The sequence below is a fragment of the Pezoporus occidentalis genome, unplaced genomic scaffold (genome assembly GCF_034315485.1).
Source record: "Pezoporus occidentalis ecotype Australia unplaced genomic scaffold, CSIRO_AGI_Poc_V1 ctg91, whole genome shotgun sequence".
Lineage (NCBI taxonomy): Eukaryota > Metazoa > Chordata > Aves > Psittaciformes > Psittacidae > Pezoporus > Pezoporus occidentalis.
In genome coordinates, this window is record NW_026916273.1 from 1,638,338 (window position 1) to 1,657,747 (window position 19,410).

General features: G+C 36.5%; 1 protein-coding gene across 3 annotated transcripts in view; it reads left to right on the plus strand.

Annotated features, from left to right (window-relative positions):
• Positions 1-19,410, plus strand: part of GABRB2 (gamma-aminobutyric acid type A receptor subunit beta2) — a 154,318-nt gene that overhangs the window by 118,336 nt on the left and 16,572 nt on the right. For all 3 annotated transcript variants that reach the window (XM_062605322.1, XM_062605323.1, XM_062605324.1), the window contains 3 exons: positions 15,706-15,843; positions 17,109-17,261; positions 18,374-18,618. In XM_062605322.1, the coding sequence (XP_062461306.1) occupies positions 15,706-15,843; positions 17,109-17,261; positions 18,374-18,618 (536 nt within the window). The remainder of the gene's footprint in view (positions 1-15,705; positions 15,844-17,108; positions 17,262-18,373; positions 18,619-19,410) is intronic.

Genomic DNA, 19,410 nt, shown 5'->3' on the forward strand with positions numbered 1-19,410 from the left:
AGTGCTAAAATCCTTCTGGTCTTTCTAAATTGGAATTATTTTTCTCTTGATAATGTCTTTTTTCATATGATTGAGTTTCTAATGCTGCAGTGATGGTAAGACTGATTACAAGTACCCAATGCTAGCCTGACGTTCTTTCCCACCACCTTTCTGGGCTGAAAAATATCATATTGGCAGATCCTCAACAGATGTAAACCCTCATGATTCTATTGACAATCAACACCAGCTGAGCTTCTGCCACTGCATTATCTTTTCTCAGGAATAAAATTCTTACTGCAGTTTCTGAGTTACCAGTGACTGAAATATTGACATATGGTAACTGCAGAACACAGATGATGTAAGTACAACTTCTGATGTGTCTGCTCGTGGTAAAACAGCACAGATTTAAAAGATTATTCTCCAAAAAGTAAGTGGAAATTCTCTTTCAAAGAAGGTGTCATTCCTGAATATGCAGTTCACATGTAAGTGCTCAGGAATTTTGCTGTTATCATATACAACAAATATGATAGTTTGGTGTTTTCCTGTTTTTCTTGATATTCGTTATTTGCATGGGATATTTCTTGGTATACTTGATGTTCAAGGTGTGTAGAAAATGCCTTTGACAAATGCATGTTTATATACATAGTTTTATGCATTAGACTGTGGTTTCATACACTGCTATTTAGAGTGTTAAATATCCAAAATCTGGGTATTTAAAAAGAATTTTCTCATATTTTTACATATGCTTTCAGAAAAAAAAAATTATTTCTTTTCTTCTTTGCTGGTCTTTAGTGGATTGCTTGCTGGTTTGCCAGTAGGCTCTTTAGATGGTTGATATTACATTAATTCCATAACTTCAAGTATCAGTCTTATTTCAAGCACGCTGATGATCCTACAGAAATGTTAATATAGTGCTATTTCCTTTATCTAATGATGCGGCAAATAGTTATAATGAACAGGGTCATGAATACATTTGTGTTAGTGAAGAGGGCAATAGTGTGATCAGTGCACCATAGTCTTCAATTTCATTCATTCTAATTAAGCTGCTAGGCTGCCCTCTATGTGTATGATTTTGTCACAGCCTATCAACCAATCAAGAAAAAAACAACTTGGAAGGAATGTTATGGTTTAATGACTTAGCGTTTAATATTCTTAGGCCCTTTTCACCCCTTTGTCCTACAACTGTTGATCTATTTTACCATTGTGGTTCTGATGTTGGAAGCTTTTTTAATGAGTGATCTCCAGCTATATGTACTACTGTAGTAGTAGTAGTACTGCTCTGTAGAGCAGAGGGAGAATTTGGGGTGTGCCTGAGGGAGGTGCAGAGGTTGACTGTACAGCTTAAAGCTCAGTGGTGAATCCTCTCAAAGAGCTAATCCTTGCCATGCTGCTCCTGGGCTTCTGTCATTTACTATGCTTATGACCACAGGAATATGGGTGCTTTGGTTTTTAATGGGGTTGTGGATGGCCCCTCTCCTTTATGTTCACAAGCATTTATATTTATGGTACTTGTTAGTATAGTACTGTAATGTTAATGGCTAAACAGTTCCATCAAAACAAAGAGTCTAGTCTGTGTGGTCCTCCAGTAAGGGCTGTTTCGCTTCAACCCTTTTAGTTTGGAGGGTTTGTTTTGTGTAGCTTTACTGACAATTTTTTCAACAGTGCTGCATGATTTTGCAGACCTGCTGGATAGTTTTTGGTTTCCTTGAAGAAAAGTGTCCTACGTCTTCCCCTTTGACTCAGCAACAATTTTTTTCCCAGTAATTCTTCCCAATAACTTCACAGAGCAAGGATCAGGCTCAGTCTGTGTTTCTATATGGGTTCTTGGTCCAGGGAAGGTAATAAAGTATTTCTTAGCTATTTCACCCCTGTACACACAAGTTGGATGTAATCACAGACCTTGTGCCCTGGAAAACATTGGTTTTGCAGCCTTTCCACATGTCTAGCAGCTCTGTGAGATATTCCAAATCAAAGTGGCTGTTAAAAGCCACTTGGGACAGTCCAGTTCTTCAGTGTTTCTAATAACTCATGACAGAATGACATGATAAAACTCTAATGAGAAAGATCAGTATCTTCAACTCAATGCTTTCCAATGATATGTTTTGCGTACTGCCATTTATTCTTTGCCACAATAAGAGGCCTTTCAGTTCTAAGCTTTAGACAAATAATTGCCTTACACAGTAGCAGTAATAAAATATTTCCAAAAAAAAATCCTGCAGCATATATCTCTGTGTAACATGAACTGACTGCCGCATTAATTCAAACACTCTGCAAAGTTGGGAGCACCACAGATAGAGGGACAATGGCTTAAAAACATGTTGACATGGTGGCTGTCAGATACTTGCAGCACTGATGTGTTCCTGAGCCATGACAGCCTCCTGGAGACTGAGGATGCTACAGAGCAGGGGAGGAATTCAGTTTTCATGTTTATGGTAACAGGGCTCACTGTACTTTCAGCTTCTTGCTTCTATACAGAACCAGTGTGTTCCCTGCAAATAATAATTTCCTGATTTGTGAATCCCACAGACATGCACAGGATAACACTTTCCAAAGGAAACACAAAGTTAGAAAATAAGAATGTAAACGTAGACACTGACACGTGATGCGAGTAAGCCTTGGGTTATAAGGCTATGCTAGGAACACAAGTGTACAAGGAAAAAGGCAGTTTAAATAGGGAACACACAAGCACAGGTATGGAATTCTGTAGGGGCATGTAAAAATATTGTCAAATTGCTTGATTTTTCTTTTGTAATTTGGAACAGAATTTGAGTCATAATTCCTTCAAGAATTAAGCCGTGCAGTTGTGTCAGAAAAATATAGTGATTATGAAGTACTAATAATAGCATTTTCCATCGCTGCATTGTGTAATATACATTCTTGTATTATTCATGTGGTTTTCTCTTAGTTTTTTTGAAGAAGCGTATTTATTTCAAAGGCACGAGAGAGGTGCAGTCCACACGGGGCTTTCAGCATAAAGATAAAGTGCTTTAACTGTTTTATTTGAGGCTGATTCTCTTTTATGTATGTTAAAATATTATACTGGAGTCTTTTTAATGAACATCTACATGCAGATATCCTGCTTTTCCAGCCCAAGAGGCAACCTTATGTAATGCATATTTGCATATTGACACAGTTATGATACTAGAGCTAGAGGAAAACAGAATAATAGTCAGCAGAGTGTGTTAAAATCTACTTGCAGGGAAAAGTTCCTTTAAGGGTTGGCATTATCTTGTCAATGTCACATCTACTTCAGGAAATAAGCATAGCCTCAAGCAATGCTCAGAGTTGTTACTCAGAAGGAAAGTGAATGTTAGAAAAGTTATAGACAATTTCATTAACTTAAAAACTTCTAAAATGAGAAATGTGATGATGAAGTCTTCTTTGTATGGTACCTGGGAGCATCTATGCAAACCAGAGGAGAATAAAGGATACCATTTAAACCAGGATATTACTTACAGAGCAAGATTTATCATGGCTGTATGGTGCATAAAAGCCAAAACTTTGAACTAGAGTAAGTCAGCTCTTCTAATGAGAAAATGTGAAATGGGGTTGCTTGTGCCATGGGTTTCACAGATGGTAGCTCTTAATGGCGGTTTTGGGGCTCTTCAGGGTTACTGCCTTCTGTGCCAGTTAAATCCTGAAGTACATTTGTTTCTCCTTCTTTGGCCTTGTCCCGTCTCCTGTTAAAATGCTTCCACTTCCTGTTACCTTGTGCATACCTATCCACAAACATTACCATCTTTGTTATCCAGCAAATAACTTTTCTTTGTATACCGTTTTTACAGCCTGGGGCTTCGGTGTCAAAAAAAATTATTCTTGCCTCTTTCAGCATCCTAAGCAAGAGGTTGCGATACTGCCAACAAGCCTGTGCTGTCCTTTTTAATATAGGTGCCACACCACAGTTTCCTACAGGGAAGTCCTCTAGACCTTGAGGCACACAGCTCCCACTAAAGTATTTTGAGAAGACAACAATGTGGTTGCTGACACCAACCAGGCTGTCTGAAGGACATCTAGGAATGTTACAGGTCTATTGCAAGTTTTAGGAAATATTGATGTAGTTCTGATTATATCAGGGTCTATAATTAACATTCCTATAAACTTCATTCACATGATACTGTATAAATAGTTCTCTACAGCAAAGGTGCATGTGATTATCCTTGAAAAATCTTTTAGAAGACAGAGGACTTACCGAGATAGGAAATTATATTAAGAAAAGTTCCCAAATCCATATTGATGACTTTAGAAAGAGTGTTCATTATAACTTACTCATTACTAAAAGCAAATTATTTTTTGCAGGCTCAGTTAAGTGTCCAACACCAAACTTTATTCTACATGTGTAAAAACATGTGGTTTTCTAATGTTCTAATGATCTCTAGCTTTTATCAGTAACAGTTTTTAGCATTTTATGTTGAAGAGTTGGACAGAAAGCAATGTTCCTCCTCTTTCATTCTTCCATAACCTGATCTTAAAGTTTGAAGTGTTTTAGGTATTATGGTGTCCTTCATACTGCAGGTAAAGACAGAATAGCATTGCATAGCATTGCCTCACACTGCATTGCAGGTTATGATATCTTAATGAATAAATACTTTTCCAAATTGGACAAATGGAACAGGCATTAGACAGCAGGGCTTTCTTCTACCAATTACATATTTGTCCTTGAGGCCTTGGATTATTAATACAGCTATGGAATAGTTAAGCAGAGTTGAATATTAATGCAGTTTTATAAATAATTTTAAGGTTGCGGATGTGGCTCATCTTTCCTCTTTTTTAATGTATATCAGCATTCAAAATGTAGGCTGATAGTGGGTTGTGGGAAACTTGGATATGTAGGAACAAATGTGTTGTAAGGTATTAACAATTGAGCTTATGTAGATGATGCTTTACTGATTCATTTGTTTGACTCTATTCCAGTTTTGAAAAGACCAACTCTTAAATCAGATCAAAGGGCAAAAGTCCAACATACACAGTCATTCAATGAAGTTTTGAGTGAGAAAATTAGATTTATTTACCTGATAGATAACAATATTCAATATCTGAGCCCCATCATCATTTCCAGACCATATGCAGTAGGTTTGACACCAGTTTTTCTCTTTCATAAATTAATGGTAATGTAGCCAAATGAGGTAAGACATGAGGATGAGTACAGGTTGCAATGATGGTAGGATGCAAATGTAAATGTTTGTTTACGATCTTTGCCCTTAAGAAAGGGTGGAAGGAGAAAATAATTTGTTATTTACACCCACTTAGTATATATAGATGTATGTTTTACTATGAAAATTCCGCTTCTGGAAACATGGCCTACTCAAGAGCAGAAAACAGTCTCTAATAATTGTTTCCAAACATCAGAAACAGTTTTATGCAAAAAGTTGGGGTTTAGGGGATTTCCATCAATCTTCAAAACTATGTTTTTGGAATACAGTTGAGAAACTCAGTGTATATTTGCATCAAAGTACAAAAAAATGTTCCCTCTGCTCCCAGGTTGGATCTTTAATATTATGCAAAAATATAACAGTACTTTCAAATTGAATCATTACTTATACATATGCCTCATTTGAAAACACATAAGAGATTTCATATGTGACTCTGGTTGATGAGACTACCCATGCAAAATCTGTTCAATTTTTAGCCGTTTTGTGGGTATCTCCATATTAGTACACATATTTCCTAAAATCTGTGTTAGAAACCACCAAAATAATTTGCTCAGATACACCCAAGCATGGCACAAGAAAGGTGCTGAGTCAAGACTGAGCAGAGGCTGAGAGAGGCTGATTAGGTTCAAGATACTGTCAGGTCTTCGAAATAGGGTAAGACCAAAATGATGGCATTTACTGCCTCAGGTGTTTGTGGCTTCCTTCCACTCATTCAAAACAGCTCTGATTGACTTCTCACAGGTGATGTTGCCCTTGCTATGTTCAGTTAGATTATCCAATTCAGTTATTCAGTTAGGTTATCCAATTGTTATGGGCTGCTTGTGCAAAAAAAAAAAAAAAAAAAAAGGAAAAGTACCGGAGATCTTTTAAAAAATCTATAAAGTTGAATTTTTTTTTTTTTTTTTTTAATGTAATAGACATGCTTAATTACTCAGTCCCTTAGGGACTGCACAAATCTGCTGGAAATATCACAAACAGAGCTCTTGTCCACCTGTTTGTTTATGGATTTTATGTATGTATCTAATTAATATTTAAGAGATGCATGGTTCATATGCTAATTTTGTTCAAGTGAAAATTTTAGCCCTGTGTATTAAATATGTGCACTTATTTATGATCCTTTTTACGCTTGAGTATTTTGGGTATGATAGAAGGTTCAAGTAGGCCTTGAGTAGTCTCTAGGCGTTTTGTGTTGGTCCTTCAATGCATATAGTACAGTTTAGCTTCCTGGGAGAGCTACTTATATTCTTATTAAAATTAACTAGCTTGAGCTGGGAGAAACAAACATTTTTCTGCAAGCAGTTTTCAATGCCAAAGCATGGTATTAAAGATATTTATTCTTTTTATTTAACTTTGACTTGGTTTCATTGACTTAAGTGTGGAACAAAATAATTATGAATGATGCAGTAACATTTTCTTAAGGCTTGCAATGTAGTAAATACATTATATTTTCACTACCTGCTTATACCTGATTGCACTTGTCTTTTCAAAATGGTTATTTTCACTTCTGCTCATTTTGTGATTTAATAGCATCGAAATAGATTGCTTAAGAATTGATGAATTTGTTTTTATCGTATTTACATCAGCTGCAATTCACATTTAAATAGCAATTTGTTATTTCTGCCTAAATGTTGCTTTCCTTGGCAACGACTGATCTCACCCTTAGGCTTATATATTGCAATTTCCTGATACGTCTTTGAGGGTCTACTCTTACGAGAAGTGAAACTAAACTTCTTGATTCTTCTGTATAGCTGGTAATCAAATTGAGCTTCAAGAAAATAGACCATTATCTCAGGCTTCTCAATGCTCAGCTTCCCAGTATTCTACTATAGTCTATTTCTAATTGCAAATTAAGCTAAGATCTTTCCCCACCCCCCAGTAAAAAGTCTCTTACATATATGTCATGTTTAATATTGCTACCTATGTGTTCAGGAACTCCTTTCTTATATGATATGTTTAATAGGGAATTTATAAACTTTATCACAGAACTGTATACAAATCTGCTTTTTAAAACTTATGTATTAAGGGATCTTTTTTTTCTGTATAATTTTATTATTACTGGAAATGAGAAATAAGTATCTTTAATGCTCTGTCAGCAACAGTTACCACCCATGTTTTCTTCACAGTGACTGAAGTCATTACAGTAACATTTTCTTAATGTCGCCCATGCTACGCTAACAACTCTTTCAAACATGATCCAGACATAATCAGTGCTCAGAACGGACATATTGTCAACCTTATCCTCAGAAGAGATCCTCTGCTAAGCAAAGTCAGTTAGGTAATAAGAAGCTGTGGCACAGCTATAGGGAAGGATGTCTCTAGGTACTGTATAAACTGTTCATGGTTATCTAACATTTGTTTGCCTACAGAAATCAGACATGTAATCTCAATAGTGATGCAAACTCCTGAACTTTAGACATTTAAATAAGTAAAACTGGACCAGATGTATTATACATTAATGTGTTCTGGGATATGCTTAATACATAAACATAGCACTCTGTACCTGCAGTAAACAGCGAGCACAAATAAATGATGGAGATGAAGAAAAAGATGAAGAGCATTCTTGCATGTGATTTGTGAATTCTGCACAGTGCCAGTGTATAGCGCTGCAGAGACTAGCTCTGGACAGTGTGGTGCCCAGGTGTTTCTCAGGAACAATGCAGTTCTGATGACATGGCACCCGCTTTGGGCTGATTCGGCATTGTTAGTTTCATATCACCAGGCACCACGCTGCTGCACCTCTGTTATGTGAGGGACATTTAGACTTGCAGGATCTTCATGGCATTGAGTACAATAACTTTTTAGATCATTCATACTGGTGGGAGTAACTGAGCTTAGGGAAGCAGGAAGATTGCAAAAAATTACCAAGTCCTAGGAGCTAGGAGGTTTTTGAGTATTATTGCACTGATTCAGTTCTCCATGTGTCTGATCTCTTTCTTTTCCTAGAAGTATTGTAATAGTGGAAATTCACTTATGAAAGCATCTTGCAGCAAGTGCCTTAAAGTACAAATCATTTTCATTGAAATAATTAGAAAAAAAACAACCCAGCAATGATGTTTCAATGGGTTGTGGCAGGACACTTACTCTGTAAGTTATCAGGCTTACCATAAGCAAGAATCAGCCTGAAGTGCCTACATGAAACTTAAACCTGGTTCTGCTATTGCCATGAGAAGCCTCCTCTGAGCCCTGGAATCAATTTTGTAATTTCACTTGTTCTTCAAATGACCTTTTTTTTTCTTTAATTGCTGTATACAGTCCTACAGTAATAATGGAGTCACATTTCCTGCTTCCATTCTTCTCCCCACCTCACCCTCTCCAGTAAGGAACCATTTGTACAACTTGAACATGGTTGTTTTTTGAGAATGTTGCAATTTAGTCTAAAAATCAATTGAGTTTTACTGTAGTCAGAAAATCGTACATCCCCTTTTGTATCCAGATCTTTAGAGCCTTAGGGGAAGAAGTCTTTGAAGTGAAATGTAAAAAAGAATTTTCATGTTTTATGCAGGAAAGACAGAATTCGGGGGGGGTGAGAAAGAGGAGAAACAAGTACAATGTGTTTTTCCCAGCTTCCCAGATGCCAGATGTGTTCAGCAGTACTGAAGCTCTGACTTTCCTTTTCCCCTTTGTATCACCCCATTGATTTCAGTGTATGGTGACTTGCAATCTCCTTGGCTTTGAAGATATCTGCAGGTTCAAAGAAACAATTCTAGCTTCTTTCTGGCTATGTTTTTGAATAAGTGGAGATGAAGAATGAAGTGATGCAGTGAACCAAGTCTGAGTGTTCTGAAGGGTTTCAGAATTTCAAAATATGCTTTGCATGTTACTGATGATTTTTATAAGTAATTTTGCTGTTTGCTCTGTGCAAATGCAAATGCGGAACTGCTGAAGGAATTCTTGAAAAATGAGAAAATGGTGGTTCTATGTTTAAAAATAAACAAAATGAATAGATACTGCTGCTAAAGGTGTTCCGTGATTTGTTCTATAAACAGGATTAACCATTTATTTAGTATGTCTCTATAGCATTCATCTCATGGTATGGGGCTTGTAGGTGTCATGTTCTTCCATTACTCTGTGGCCTTCATTTAAATAAATTAGTATGTTTTAAGACTGTCAGCAAAGAATATTTTGTATATTCTTAATTAAAAGTCTGGTATAGGTATCATCCATCAGTTCTCTCCATTTTATTTTGGGAAGCTGCTGTATTGTGAGTGGCTAGGCAAAGAGAATAGCAGCGATAAGTAGCTTCATATTCATTCCCTGCTTGTAAGTCTATAGATTTGTTTATTGTAAAATAATGTCATGGGGTTAGGGTTTTTTGTTTGGTTTTGTAGGGTTTTTTGTTTATGGCTCTTTTTTTGTTGGTTGTTTTTTGTGGCTTTTTTTTTTGGGGGGGGGGGGGGAGGGTGATTTAGGTTTTTTTTTTCTTTCTTTTTCCTGAAATATCATGTGTAAATGCAACTGCTGTTCTCCATAACGTATCTGCTATTCTGTAAGTGGTTGCTTTATAATAGTGTTTAATTCCAGAACCAGATGTAAGCTGAGTTCTCTTGTAGTTTGTATTGTGAGCAAAAGATAAATACCTCAGGAGAGCAGAAGGATTGTGTAATGCCCCCTTTCACTGAGCCTCCAGACCTGCTGAGCAAAAACATTCTTGAAATGGCCAAATTGTGCTTCACTGTACTTCCATGCTGACAATGTCCAGAATTGCTGATGGAAGGTGTAACTAGAGGAACGCTTTATCCAAAAAACTTTAGCAGATGGAGTTAGGATTAAGACTGTTCCCAGCAGGATCCTGTTGTCTCATTGTTAATGCTCAAGTAGTTCTCCTTGGCTCAGATGTGATGCTGGATGTTTGCATGTATTGGTCAATGCTGTTCCAGCCATGCTAGACAATTTGCTGATGGTTCAGAGCAGAGTGATGTTAATGGAGGGTCTCAGAATCCTCTCTGTTTTAGCCCCATTTTCACTGGTTTGCATGTTTATGTCATTATTTTTTCTCCCACAGATTAACAAATGTCTTATCTGTAGTTTCCAGGTGCTTAGTAATATGGACCACTTGAATTCCTGCACAATGGGTACACTGTAGGTGTGTATTTGTATCCATTAATCTAAACTATTGCCCAGCTGTCATGTACAAACAAAAGCATTGTGAGGCAGTGAATCCTGCTGATAAATCCTGAGTTTTTTAGGAAAGTTTGCTTTCTTTTTTTCCATTTTGTGGAGTTTCTGATTACCGTGTTACATGTAAATACTCTCATGCTCTGCCAGTAATGCTACAACTTTCATTTTAGGTTGGTTGTAGTTAAACAATTTCCAAATTTTGACTTCTCTTAAATAGATTGGAAAAAGCTTAGGTGGTTTTGTAGTTTCTGTATGAAAAGGGTTTTATTTTATGTTCTAGTAGTTGTTTGTTTTTCTTCTACAGTACTTCTTCATCTGTCATTCCTTGGAAGTACAGGCAATGATAAACGCCCTGTCCATGTTAATGGGAGTCGAGAATGCTTTGCTTCTCTCAGGACTGGTGCCATATTACCAGGACAATATATTGATTTGGTTGACTGCAGATGTGTGATGCATGACAGAAGTGAGAAATTGAACTTTCTGAATGTGAAGTAAATCGTGCTGCTGATGATATATAAATGATTTAGGAAAAAGCAATGAATCAGATTCTCTGTGCTAGTAGCCGTGCTATATAAAATGTAATACATAGTAAAACAACAGTTCTTTTACAGTCTAAATCAAACAGACAGTATTCTGTGCTAAACTCAGATTCTTGCAAAAATGACTTGCAGCATTTTTGGTTTTAGTATGCTTTGCTTTCTAGGTTACTGGCATGTGATCAGGTAGTTTAGAACTATTGAGCTGATATAAATTCTGCCTTTTTCTTCTCAAGAGCCACTGATTATTCTTCTAGACTGCTTGTTACTATTTTTAATTGTTTTGTCTTGAAATAATTTTAACTTGTAAGTACAGTTGGATAAGTCTCAAATACTGCAGAAGAAGTTTAGGGTTTTGCACAGATAATTGAACTTTAATATCTATAAAACATCCACTATAAACATGAATAGGCCTATTCTCTCTTCTGGTAGGTGTTTTGCAGATATATTGACTTGACCAAATTGTCTTTGGGTACTTCAGCAGTACACAGTAGCCTTCATGTGCAGATGACTATGATATTCTTTGCTCTCCTTTTCCATGCTATGAAATGAATGGGATAATTTATCCTTCTTGGACAGAGAGAGAAGAATTGTAATGAAAGCTTTATGAGACTTTATGAAATTCTTCTGCTGATATCTGTTAATAAGTCTTGTCATTCTGTGTCAATGTCTCAGTTTAGCATTTCCCCAGCATAAGTACCTTCAGCAGTAGGGAGTTCTGCACAGTCCTCCCAGAGCTTTGTGTATTTTGGAAGCTGCTCTGAACTTCTGGGTGAGATTTTCAGAGGAATTCAGGTCTCCTTAGGAAGTAGTTGTCAATATTTGCTTAATATTAAGGTTGTGAGAATACAGGAAGGAGTTTGATCACATCTTCCTGGTAGAGGGGGAATACTGAAGCATTTCAGAGCCTGCTGAAAAATAAATCCTGGAGTACTCCTTTGTGAACTTGTATGATTAGATGGTTCTACTAGCAGATGTTAATAGAAAAAAAATCCATTTCATAAACATATTTTCTCTTATATAAAAAAGTTTTTTTTTTCTTGCTGTAACTTATTTCACTATTTATTTTATCAGAAAGAAAAATAAGAGATTTACTTATGAGTCATAAAGTTTAACAGTTAAATTACCTCAAAATCAAATTATCTTGTTTAATTAAACAAATTAATCCCACAAATTCAGTAAATGGTATTAGAATCTGGAATTTGCTGTTGGAAAGCAGGGTTTCAGGATACTCATCAGTATCACAAAGGAAAAGTGAATCCTCATGACAAGGTATGTAATATTATTCTTTCTAAACTCACCAAGGATGTTATTTTATTTTTTTCATAACATATACTTGCCAATCATCCAATTTATTACTTTGTCTATTTTATTGTAGATCTTATTTTAGTTTTTTTCTCTCTGAAAGCCTGGAGTGAGACTTTACATATAAACTGGTGACAGACAAGGAAGCCTAAGTAAGCTGTCTGCCTTTTTCCTGAAGATAGACTTGTGTCCAAAGATATCATGACAACCTGATAAATTTCAGGTCTGCAGGATCTGAGTAAGCTATGTGCTTATGCCACTTAGCACTTGAAAAAGTGAAGAAAGAGCTTCATGCACTGAATGAAGGATTTGTGCTTCACACAAATACTGAAACAAATGTGTTCCCTTCAGCTCTTACTGAAGTGGGTCTGTCTTGGCATAAACACAATCATTAATGACCTCTGTCCAGGTACCATTGATCTTCGTGGAGAATTACCTTTGAAAGCAAATGAAGCAGATCTAGCAGTACTTAAAATCTAGCATCCTCCAGAGAGTGGCATCAGCTTGTCAACAGCCAATGCCCCAGTGCTAACAGTAATTTTCCTTCCTGTCGGACAAAACAACTGCTTCTCCATTGGGAGAAGGTACACGAATAAGTGTAATGTCCAACGTACATTATAGAAAGGACAGAATGCCTTCATTCCATGCAAGTAATTTTCAGGAATACAACTTTTACAGGTATCCACTAGAGAAATAGATGGTGGGGCTGTGCAGGACGAGAAATTCACAACCACAACCCCAGAAGAGGAGAGTTACCCAAGTGTTACATTCACAGTGTCAGAGCCAGAACTTGGTATAAAATTATACCACAAGAATTTCTGAATGTCAAAAAGCTAAACTGAAGGTTGCAACATATTGTCAAAGCTTTCCAAGTTGTGTTTCACAGCTCATGTCTTTTAGTTCAGAAACTATGGTAATCTCAATTATATGGCAAAGTACAAGTATTCCTAATTTCTTGAAATGTTCAGTAATGAAAAGTGCCTTAGTTTTTCAGGTCATTTTTGAAGGAAGGAAACTTAAAGTATTGTGCTCATCCTTTGTGTACCATTTGCTGTCTTTTTATGGGGTGGAAATAGAACAAGTTTAATTGAAGAAATGAGGGATGGGGAGAGAGTCTCTCATATAATTAGTCAGTCTTAGAAAATAATAACTAAGCAGCAAAATACCTTATTTCCTTGTGAGAACAAAACAATTCCAGTCTCCCAGTGGGTCTGTAATTTGACTTTTTAAAATAATCTATGGATGCTATATAGAAAATTCAAAACCAGTTCTAACAACAGTCTTGGCTGAACTACGGATGCCTTGCATAGCTATTGGAAATCATTATGCTGAAGCTATTCTTATCTCTACGTACAGTATCTCTTGGCAACAGGCAACAATTTTGTGCTGTAGATTTCATCTGCAAGAATTCTATGTGGGGTGCATAGATGCAGTAAGCAAAAAAAAAAGTTCAATCGCATGTTGATCTTCCTGAGACAACTTCAGCTGATGAGTTCTGATGATGAAAAATGCAGATTAGAACATGTTTTGTATCACAAAGTGTGTAGGAAGCATTGGTATGATGGTGGAGTCACAGGTAATGTTTGTTTGACTACAGAGGATAGACCTAATGACAAATACCAGTAATCTCAGCTCCTTTTTAGACTTCTCATGTTTTAGGCTCTAAACCAGTCACATAATATCTATGAAATTCTTTTGATTGCTCTGTCTAAACAGAGTAGGGAAGCTAAATATTGTGCTTCCAGATTATTCCAGGTTATGTTCAGTTATTCCTTTAATGCTTCTCCTCGTGGTCAAACAAGAGAAGGTGAGGGGAAACTCAGCAGTGACCACTGATGTAAGCTATTTGTTGATGTAATTTAAATTCTGTTTCTTAAAGAGTTCTGGATGTGTCAAAAGCATACCATGGTCCACATCCCCCTTTTTCTCCCTTATTTATAAGATACAAGATTCTTTATTTCTTTGGTTGTTGTCAGCAGCCAAAACCAGTGAACTTTGGAGTAAATGGAAAGATTCAGGAATAACTTATTTGACAAAAATTTAAAAAATCTCTTCTCTCATCAGTTTTGCTGTCTGTGTCAGCACCTTTGAAAGCAGAGCAGGTTCCATCCTGAATTCTTGATGTTGACAAGCTGTTCAAAATCTGTCCTGTGTGAATGAGATGGCTCTGAATGAGATGGCTCTTATTCCTGAAATCACTTGTCCATTTTTTGCCCTCAAACTACTTCTGATTTGCTGCTGGCTCCATGGAAAACAGAATGAAAGTATTCTAAAAAAACCTGCAATTGCTGTCAATATGCTGTAAGAATGTAAAAATAATTTAAAGTTTGCTGTATGTTGGATAGATTTTGATAGTTATTTCAGTGGTTTTGCAGATTATTGGATTCCTATCTTCAAACTCGCCTGTCTTCTGCCACTGCTGTACGCCTGGATTATATTTGGGTTATCAAAAACTAATGATGCATGGAAACAGTTTTATAGTTTCTAGGTTATCACAAAATGCATAATTTGCATTATTTCTTGAAATTAAGTGCTATTTGAGCAGTCTAAAATCATTTTAGACTGTGGGTGAGAAATCAAGGTCATAGATACCATTTTACTATGTCCGTTTCCCAAAAAGTCAGTTATTTATTCCACCTCTGAGTTGTTCTTTTTGCTTACAGTTTTCAACAACAAGAACCTTTAAATTACTAGAAACCTTTGTGAACATTTTATTCCCTGGTTTTCAAACAGATCTGTTTCTGATATCTACTGATCAGTTCCACGTACCAACTCCAGAGTATGCAAGTTAGCTAAGCTGCCATTTGGCAAACCCAGATTCATATTTCATGCATATGTTTTATGACTGTGTGAACATGTGCTGTCTTCTGTTTTCTTTCGTGGGTGGTAAGATTTTTTTGGTTGGTTGGTTGGTGTTTTTGTGGGTGGTTTTTTGCAGGTATTTTTTTGCCATCCAGAGTGATGGCTGTTGCATCTGCTGCAGTTGCTTCCGGCCTCACTGAATGTGGCTGGCTTTTATTGCATTTGAGCCATTTTCAGTAAAAGAATGATGCTGGGTTTACAAGGGAAGTCTAAATGGGTTTAAACTAGAGTTTGTCCTTTGCATCTATAGTCTGAGTATGAACTACATAGCATACAGAGTAAATATCATAAGATAACTGTACACTGAACCTCTCTCTTACCTGTATAACTCTCACTGTCTTCTTTCCTTTGCTGATCATGATGCACAAGACAGAAAAGCATCTCTTTCAGGCAACTCTCGGTGACCTGGTCATCTTTCTGGTACCAGTGCTTATGTTTCAGCCTAGGGGCTGAAATTACAGCAAACCTGCACTGTTTTATCCAGCCTTGGAATTAGAAGTTACCTTAAGTCAAATCTGCAGTTGCTATCTATATATGGGATGTGTGTAGCCCTAATTTGTTTTTAAAGGTTTGCTTTATTAACATATTGTTATATTTTTAAAAGGATTTCCATTCAAAATTATATTTCAAATCAGCTGTCTCTGAATGCTTTTATCTTTTATGTTATAAACAGTTTATTTTTAGAAATATATTTGAAGTTATTTCATGAATTCAGAAGATATGTATATCTTAACTGTTTACTCCTGTTTTTATAGATGGCTATACAACAGATGACATTGAATTTTACTGGCGTGGGGGTGATAATGCAGTCACAGGAGTGACAAAGATTGAACTGCCACAGTTCTCCATTGTAGACTACAAGCTTATCACCAAGAATGTTGTTTTCTCTACAGGTTTGTGGAGGGGAAGCTAAAAGGGGAGTTGACTGGGAAGACTTTCAGAAATGAGTTAATTATTAACATGAGTTCAGGATCTGAGAAAAAAATCTTAGAAACAGAAATAAATTAGGGCAGCAACTGTGAATTTTGAAAGGAGCAGTTTTTATTACAGCTTCATACTGTAAGGCATCACCTTACATATGAAGAGAATACAGTAGTCTATCATGTTAGGTTCAGTCAAGTAAGCTGTATTTTCTGTTTTCCTATGAAAACTAATTAAGCCTCTTCTACCATTCAGTGCCCTAACCCCAACAAGAAGTGACCCAACCTGTAGGAAATTTAGGAACATACCTCTTACCCTCTTACTATTTCTAGGTGTTGCTTGTGCCGAGCTGTGGATGTATTAGACTGATTACTTGTCTTTACTGTAAGCCCTTTAAAATCTTTGACAGGATTTGTAGTTTAGCCTAGGCAAGCAAGCAAGCATCCGACTTTCTGAAGGCTGAGAACATGCTTTGTGAGGAGGAGTAGAAAGTTGATTGGATTTTATCAAAACAAAATAAAAAACAAAAAAAAAAGCAATGAAACCACAAAACAAAAAACCACAAAAAACAGCAAAACAAGCAACAAGAACAAGTAGAACTTTTCAGTGACATGATAAATTATTCAAGGGAGACCAGAGCTGGGTTGGGCTGTTACTATGTGATGTTCTCTACCTCCTTGAGAAAGATGCTAGGTGTGTTTAAAAAAAAAAATAAATCTTCAAAACTCACTTTCTAGGTATAGATAAAAATCGTCTTTGAATGGAGTATAGGAGGATCCCAAATTCTTGAAAACCAAGCAGAAACAGGACTTGGATAGTGATCTTTAGGTACTCATTTCAACAGGAGTTTCATACACCAAAATATTTATGGTGTTCAGCGACAAAGGGCAAGTGTTGTGTTGCTTGGAGAGAAGGTTGGAATAAGGGTTACAATGAAGTAGGCATACTGCTGCTTGCCACTGAAAAACAGTGGTATGCTTTGATGCTCCAAAATGTATTTTGATTGTTGTTGAATATTATGGTTACCAGCAGAAACACATCTGGAGCATACTTGTATCCTTAGAATAAAAGATTATTTAATCCCAGTTCTTGCTAGAAATTCTGCAGCTGATTATTCTGGATTTTTCAACTGTCTGTGTACTCTTACGTTGCATGAAACAGTCAAACCAAAATGACAGAAGAATGTTTTCAGACTTTATACAAGTAAATTATGGCCGTACCAAATATTCTCTTTTAGGTGCCTACCCAAGGCTGTCTCTGAGCTTTAAACTTAAGAGAAACATTGGTTACTTCATTCTGCAGACCTACATGCCTTCTATTCTGATCACTATCCTGTCCTGGGTTTCCTTCTGGATTAATTATGATGCTTCAGCTGCAAGAGTTGCTTTAGGTAGGCATTTTTACACGTCACCCAGTGTGCATTAACTGAATGCTTTTTCTTGCTTCTGGCTTAGTGGATAGTATATGATTTGAAAAATAAATCTTAGATCTTTTCGTGTCTGGCTTGTTAAGCTTTGTATTATTTGAATCAGGATTTAAATCATCACAATTTAAATAAAAATTAAAGTGACTTCATGTCTGAATTAGCTAACTGTATAATCATTGTAACCAGAATTAGCCTAATTGTCTCAACATTTTTTGTTGGTTTACTGCTTGTTTTTTCTCCAAAGAGAATGCATTTAGTTTGCTTTTGCTCATGGCAGTCCAGAATACACATTCAGCACTGTGTTATGGGTTATAAATTGCTTTTCCTCTCAGTTATGAATTAAATAAAGTTTTACTAGGGGTGTATAGCTAACTTCTCCTCAAGTTGAGGGCTTTCTTTCCATACTGTTACCTTGCATTCTAAAAGGAAACCATTTCCCTAATTAAACTGTAGAATACTCATATCTCATCACTGATCCCATGTGTGCTTGTTTATGTCCTCATCAGAAGATCCAAGCATGTTGCAACTAAATGAGTATATCTTACCAAATTTTGTATAAATCAGACCAATTCCTGCCAGTACAGGTCTCATATAGATAAAATAAATGAATCACTTTAAAAGATAAATTTGAGAATATGACATTTTAACTTTATAGAACACTGTCTGAGTTTTACCAGTCCTGTGTAGATTTTCCTATAAGATTTCAGGACCGCAGACATTCTAAAAATGCTGGTGGAAAGCAAGATAACAGTGACTCTAGGCTGGTAATTCATAGCAGAGACTCATTAAAGCTTACAGTTCAGCTGGTTAAAAACATACTTGTAGAATCCAACTACCATTTGTCTTATTGAACACAGTTATTTAGAGTTGTAATTTTCTTTGCTGTACAAAATATTAAAGACAAAGATAAGGAACTGTCGTGGTTGGAGGTTGTTGAATATTAGAGGTTGGAGGTGGGCTTTTATGTAGCAGGAAAAAAAAATGGAATTTTTCAGCTTAAGCATTTGAATATTATGAACTATTGTACTACAAAATTTAATTCAGTCAATAGACATGTCCTTTTTTTTTTTTTCCAGGAATCACAACTGTGCTCACAATGACAACAATTAACACCCATCTTCGAGAGACTCTTCCCAAAATTCCATATGTGAAAGCCATTGACATGTATCTTATGGGATGTTTTGTCTTCGTTTTCATGGCTCTCCTGGAGTATGCATTGGTCAACTACATCTTCTTTGGCAGGGGACCACAGCGCCAAAAGAAAGCTGCAGAAAAAGCTGCCAGTGCCAACAATGAGAAGCTGCGGATGGATGTCAATAAGGTAAACTGAAACAGGGATGTGTTTTTAGCATTGCCCCTGGAAGGCAGCATTTCACTTCTGCCAGACAGAGCCTTAAAATATAATTTCTTGTAGAAAATGAATAGAGTGGGATTATTATCTTGTTTTAGCTCTGCTGAGCAGTGTACTTAGCCCCCTCAGCAATGAATGCTGCCCTCTAGCCTGGAAAACAGAATTACTTTTTTTCTAAAGCATGAACTCAGTTAAACTTTATTGTGAGATGTTTTTTTTCAGTCAGGATGTAGAGTTTAATATGTCTGATCTGTTTCCAGAGGAACAAATCCAAAATGATGGCTATAGCAGATATTCTAGTAAGAGCTGTATGGAACATTGGAAATAAATTTAACCTACTTCATAAATCTTTCAGATGGATAAGAAATATTTGCTACGGAAGTGTTTAAAGCTTGAAAAGTTTGCATATTTTCAATGTATAATGTCCCAGGATTGTAGTGGTTTAAGTGCAGTCAGTAACTCAGATCCACGCAGCCCGCTCACTCCCTCCCTCTCTTCTTTCCCCCCTCTCCCAGAGGGACAGGGAGGAGAATCAAAAGAATGTAACTCCCACAGGTTGAGATAAGAACAGCCCAGTAACTAAGGTATAACACAAATCACTACTGCTACCTCCAATAATAATAATGATAAGGGAAACAACAAGGGAACAGAATGCAATACCACCCGTCAATACCCAGCCCGACCAAGCAGTGAAGTAGCCCTTCCGGGCAACTCCCACTTTACCCCCTGGGCATGACGTGCTGTGGTATGGAATACCTCTTT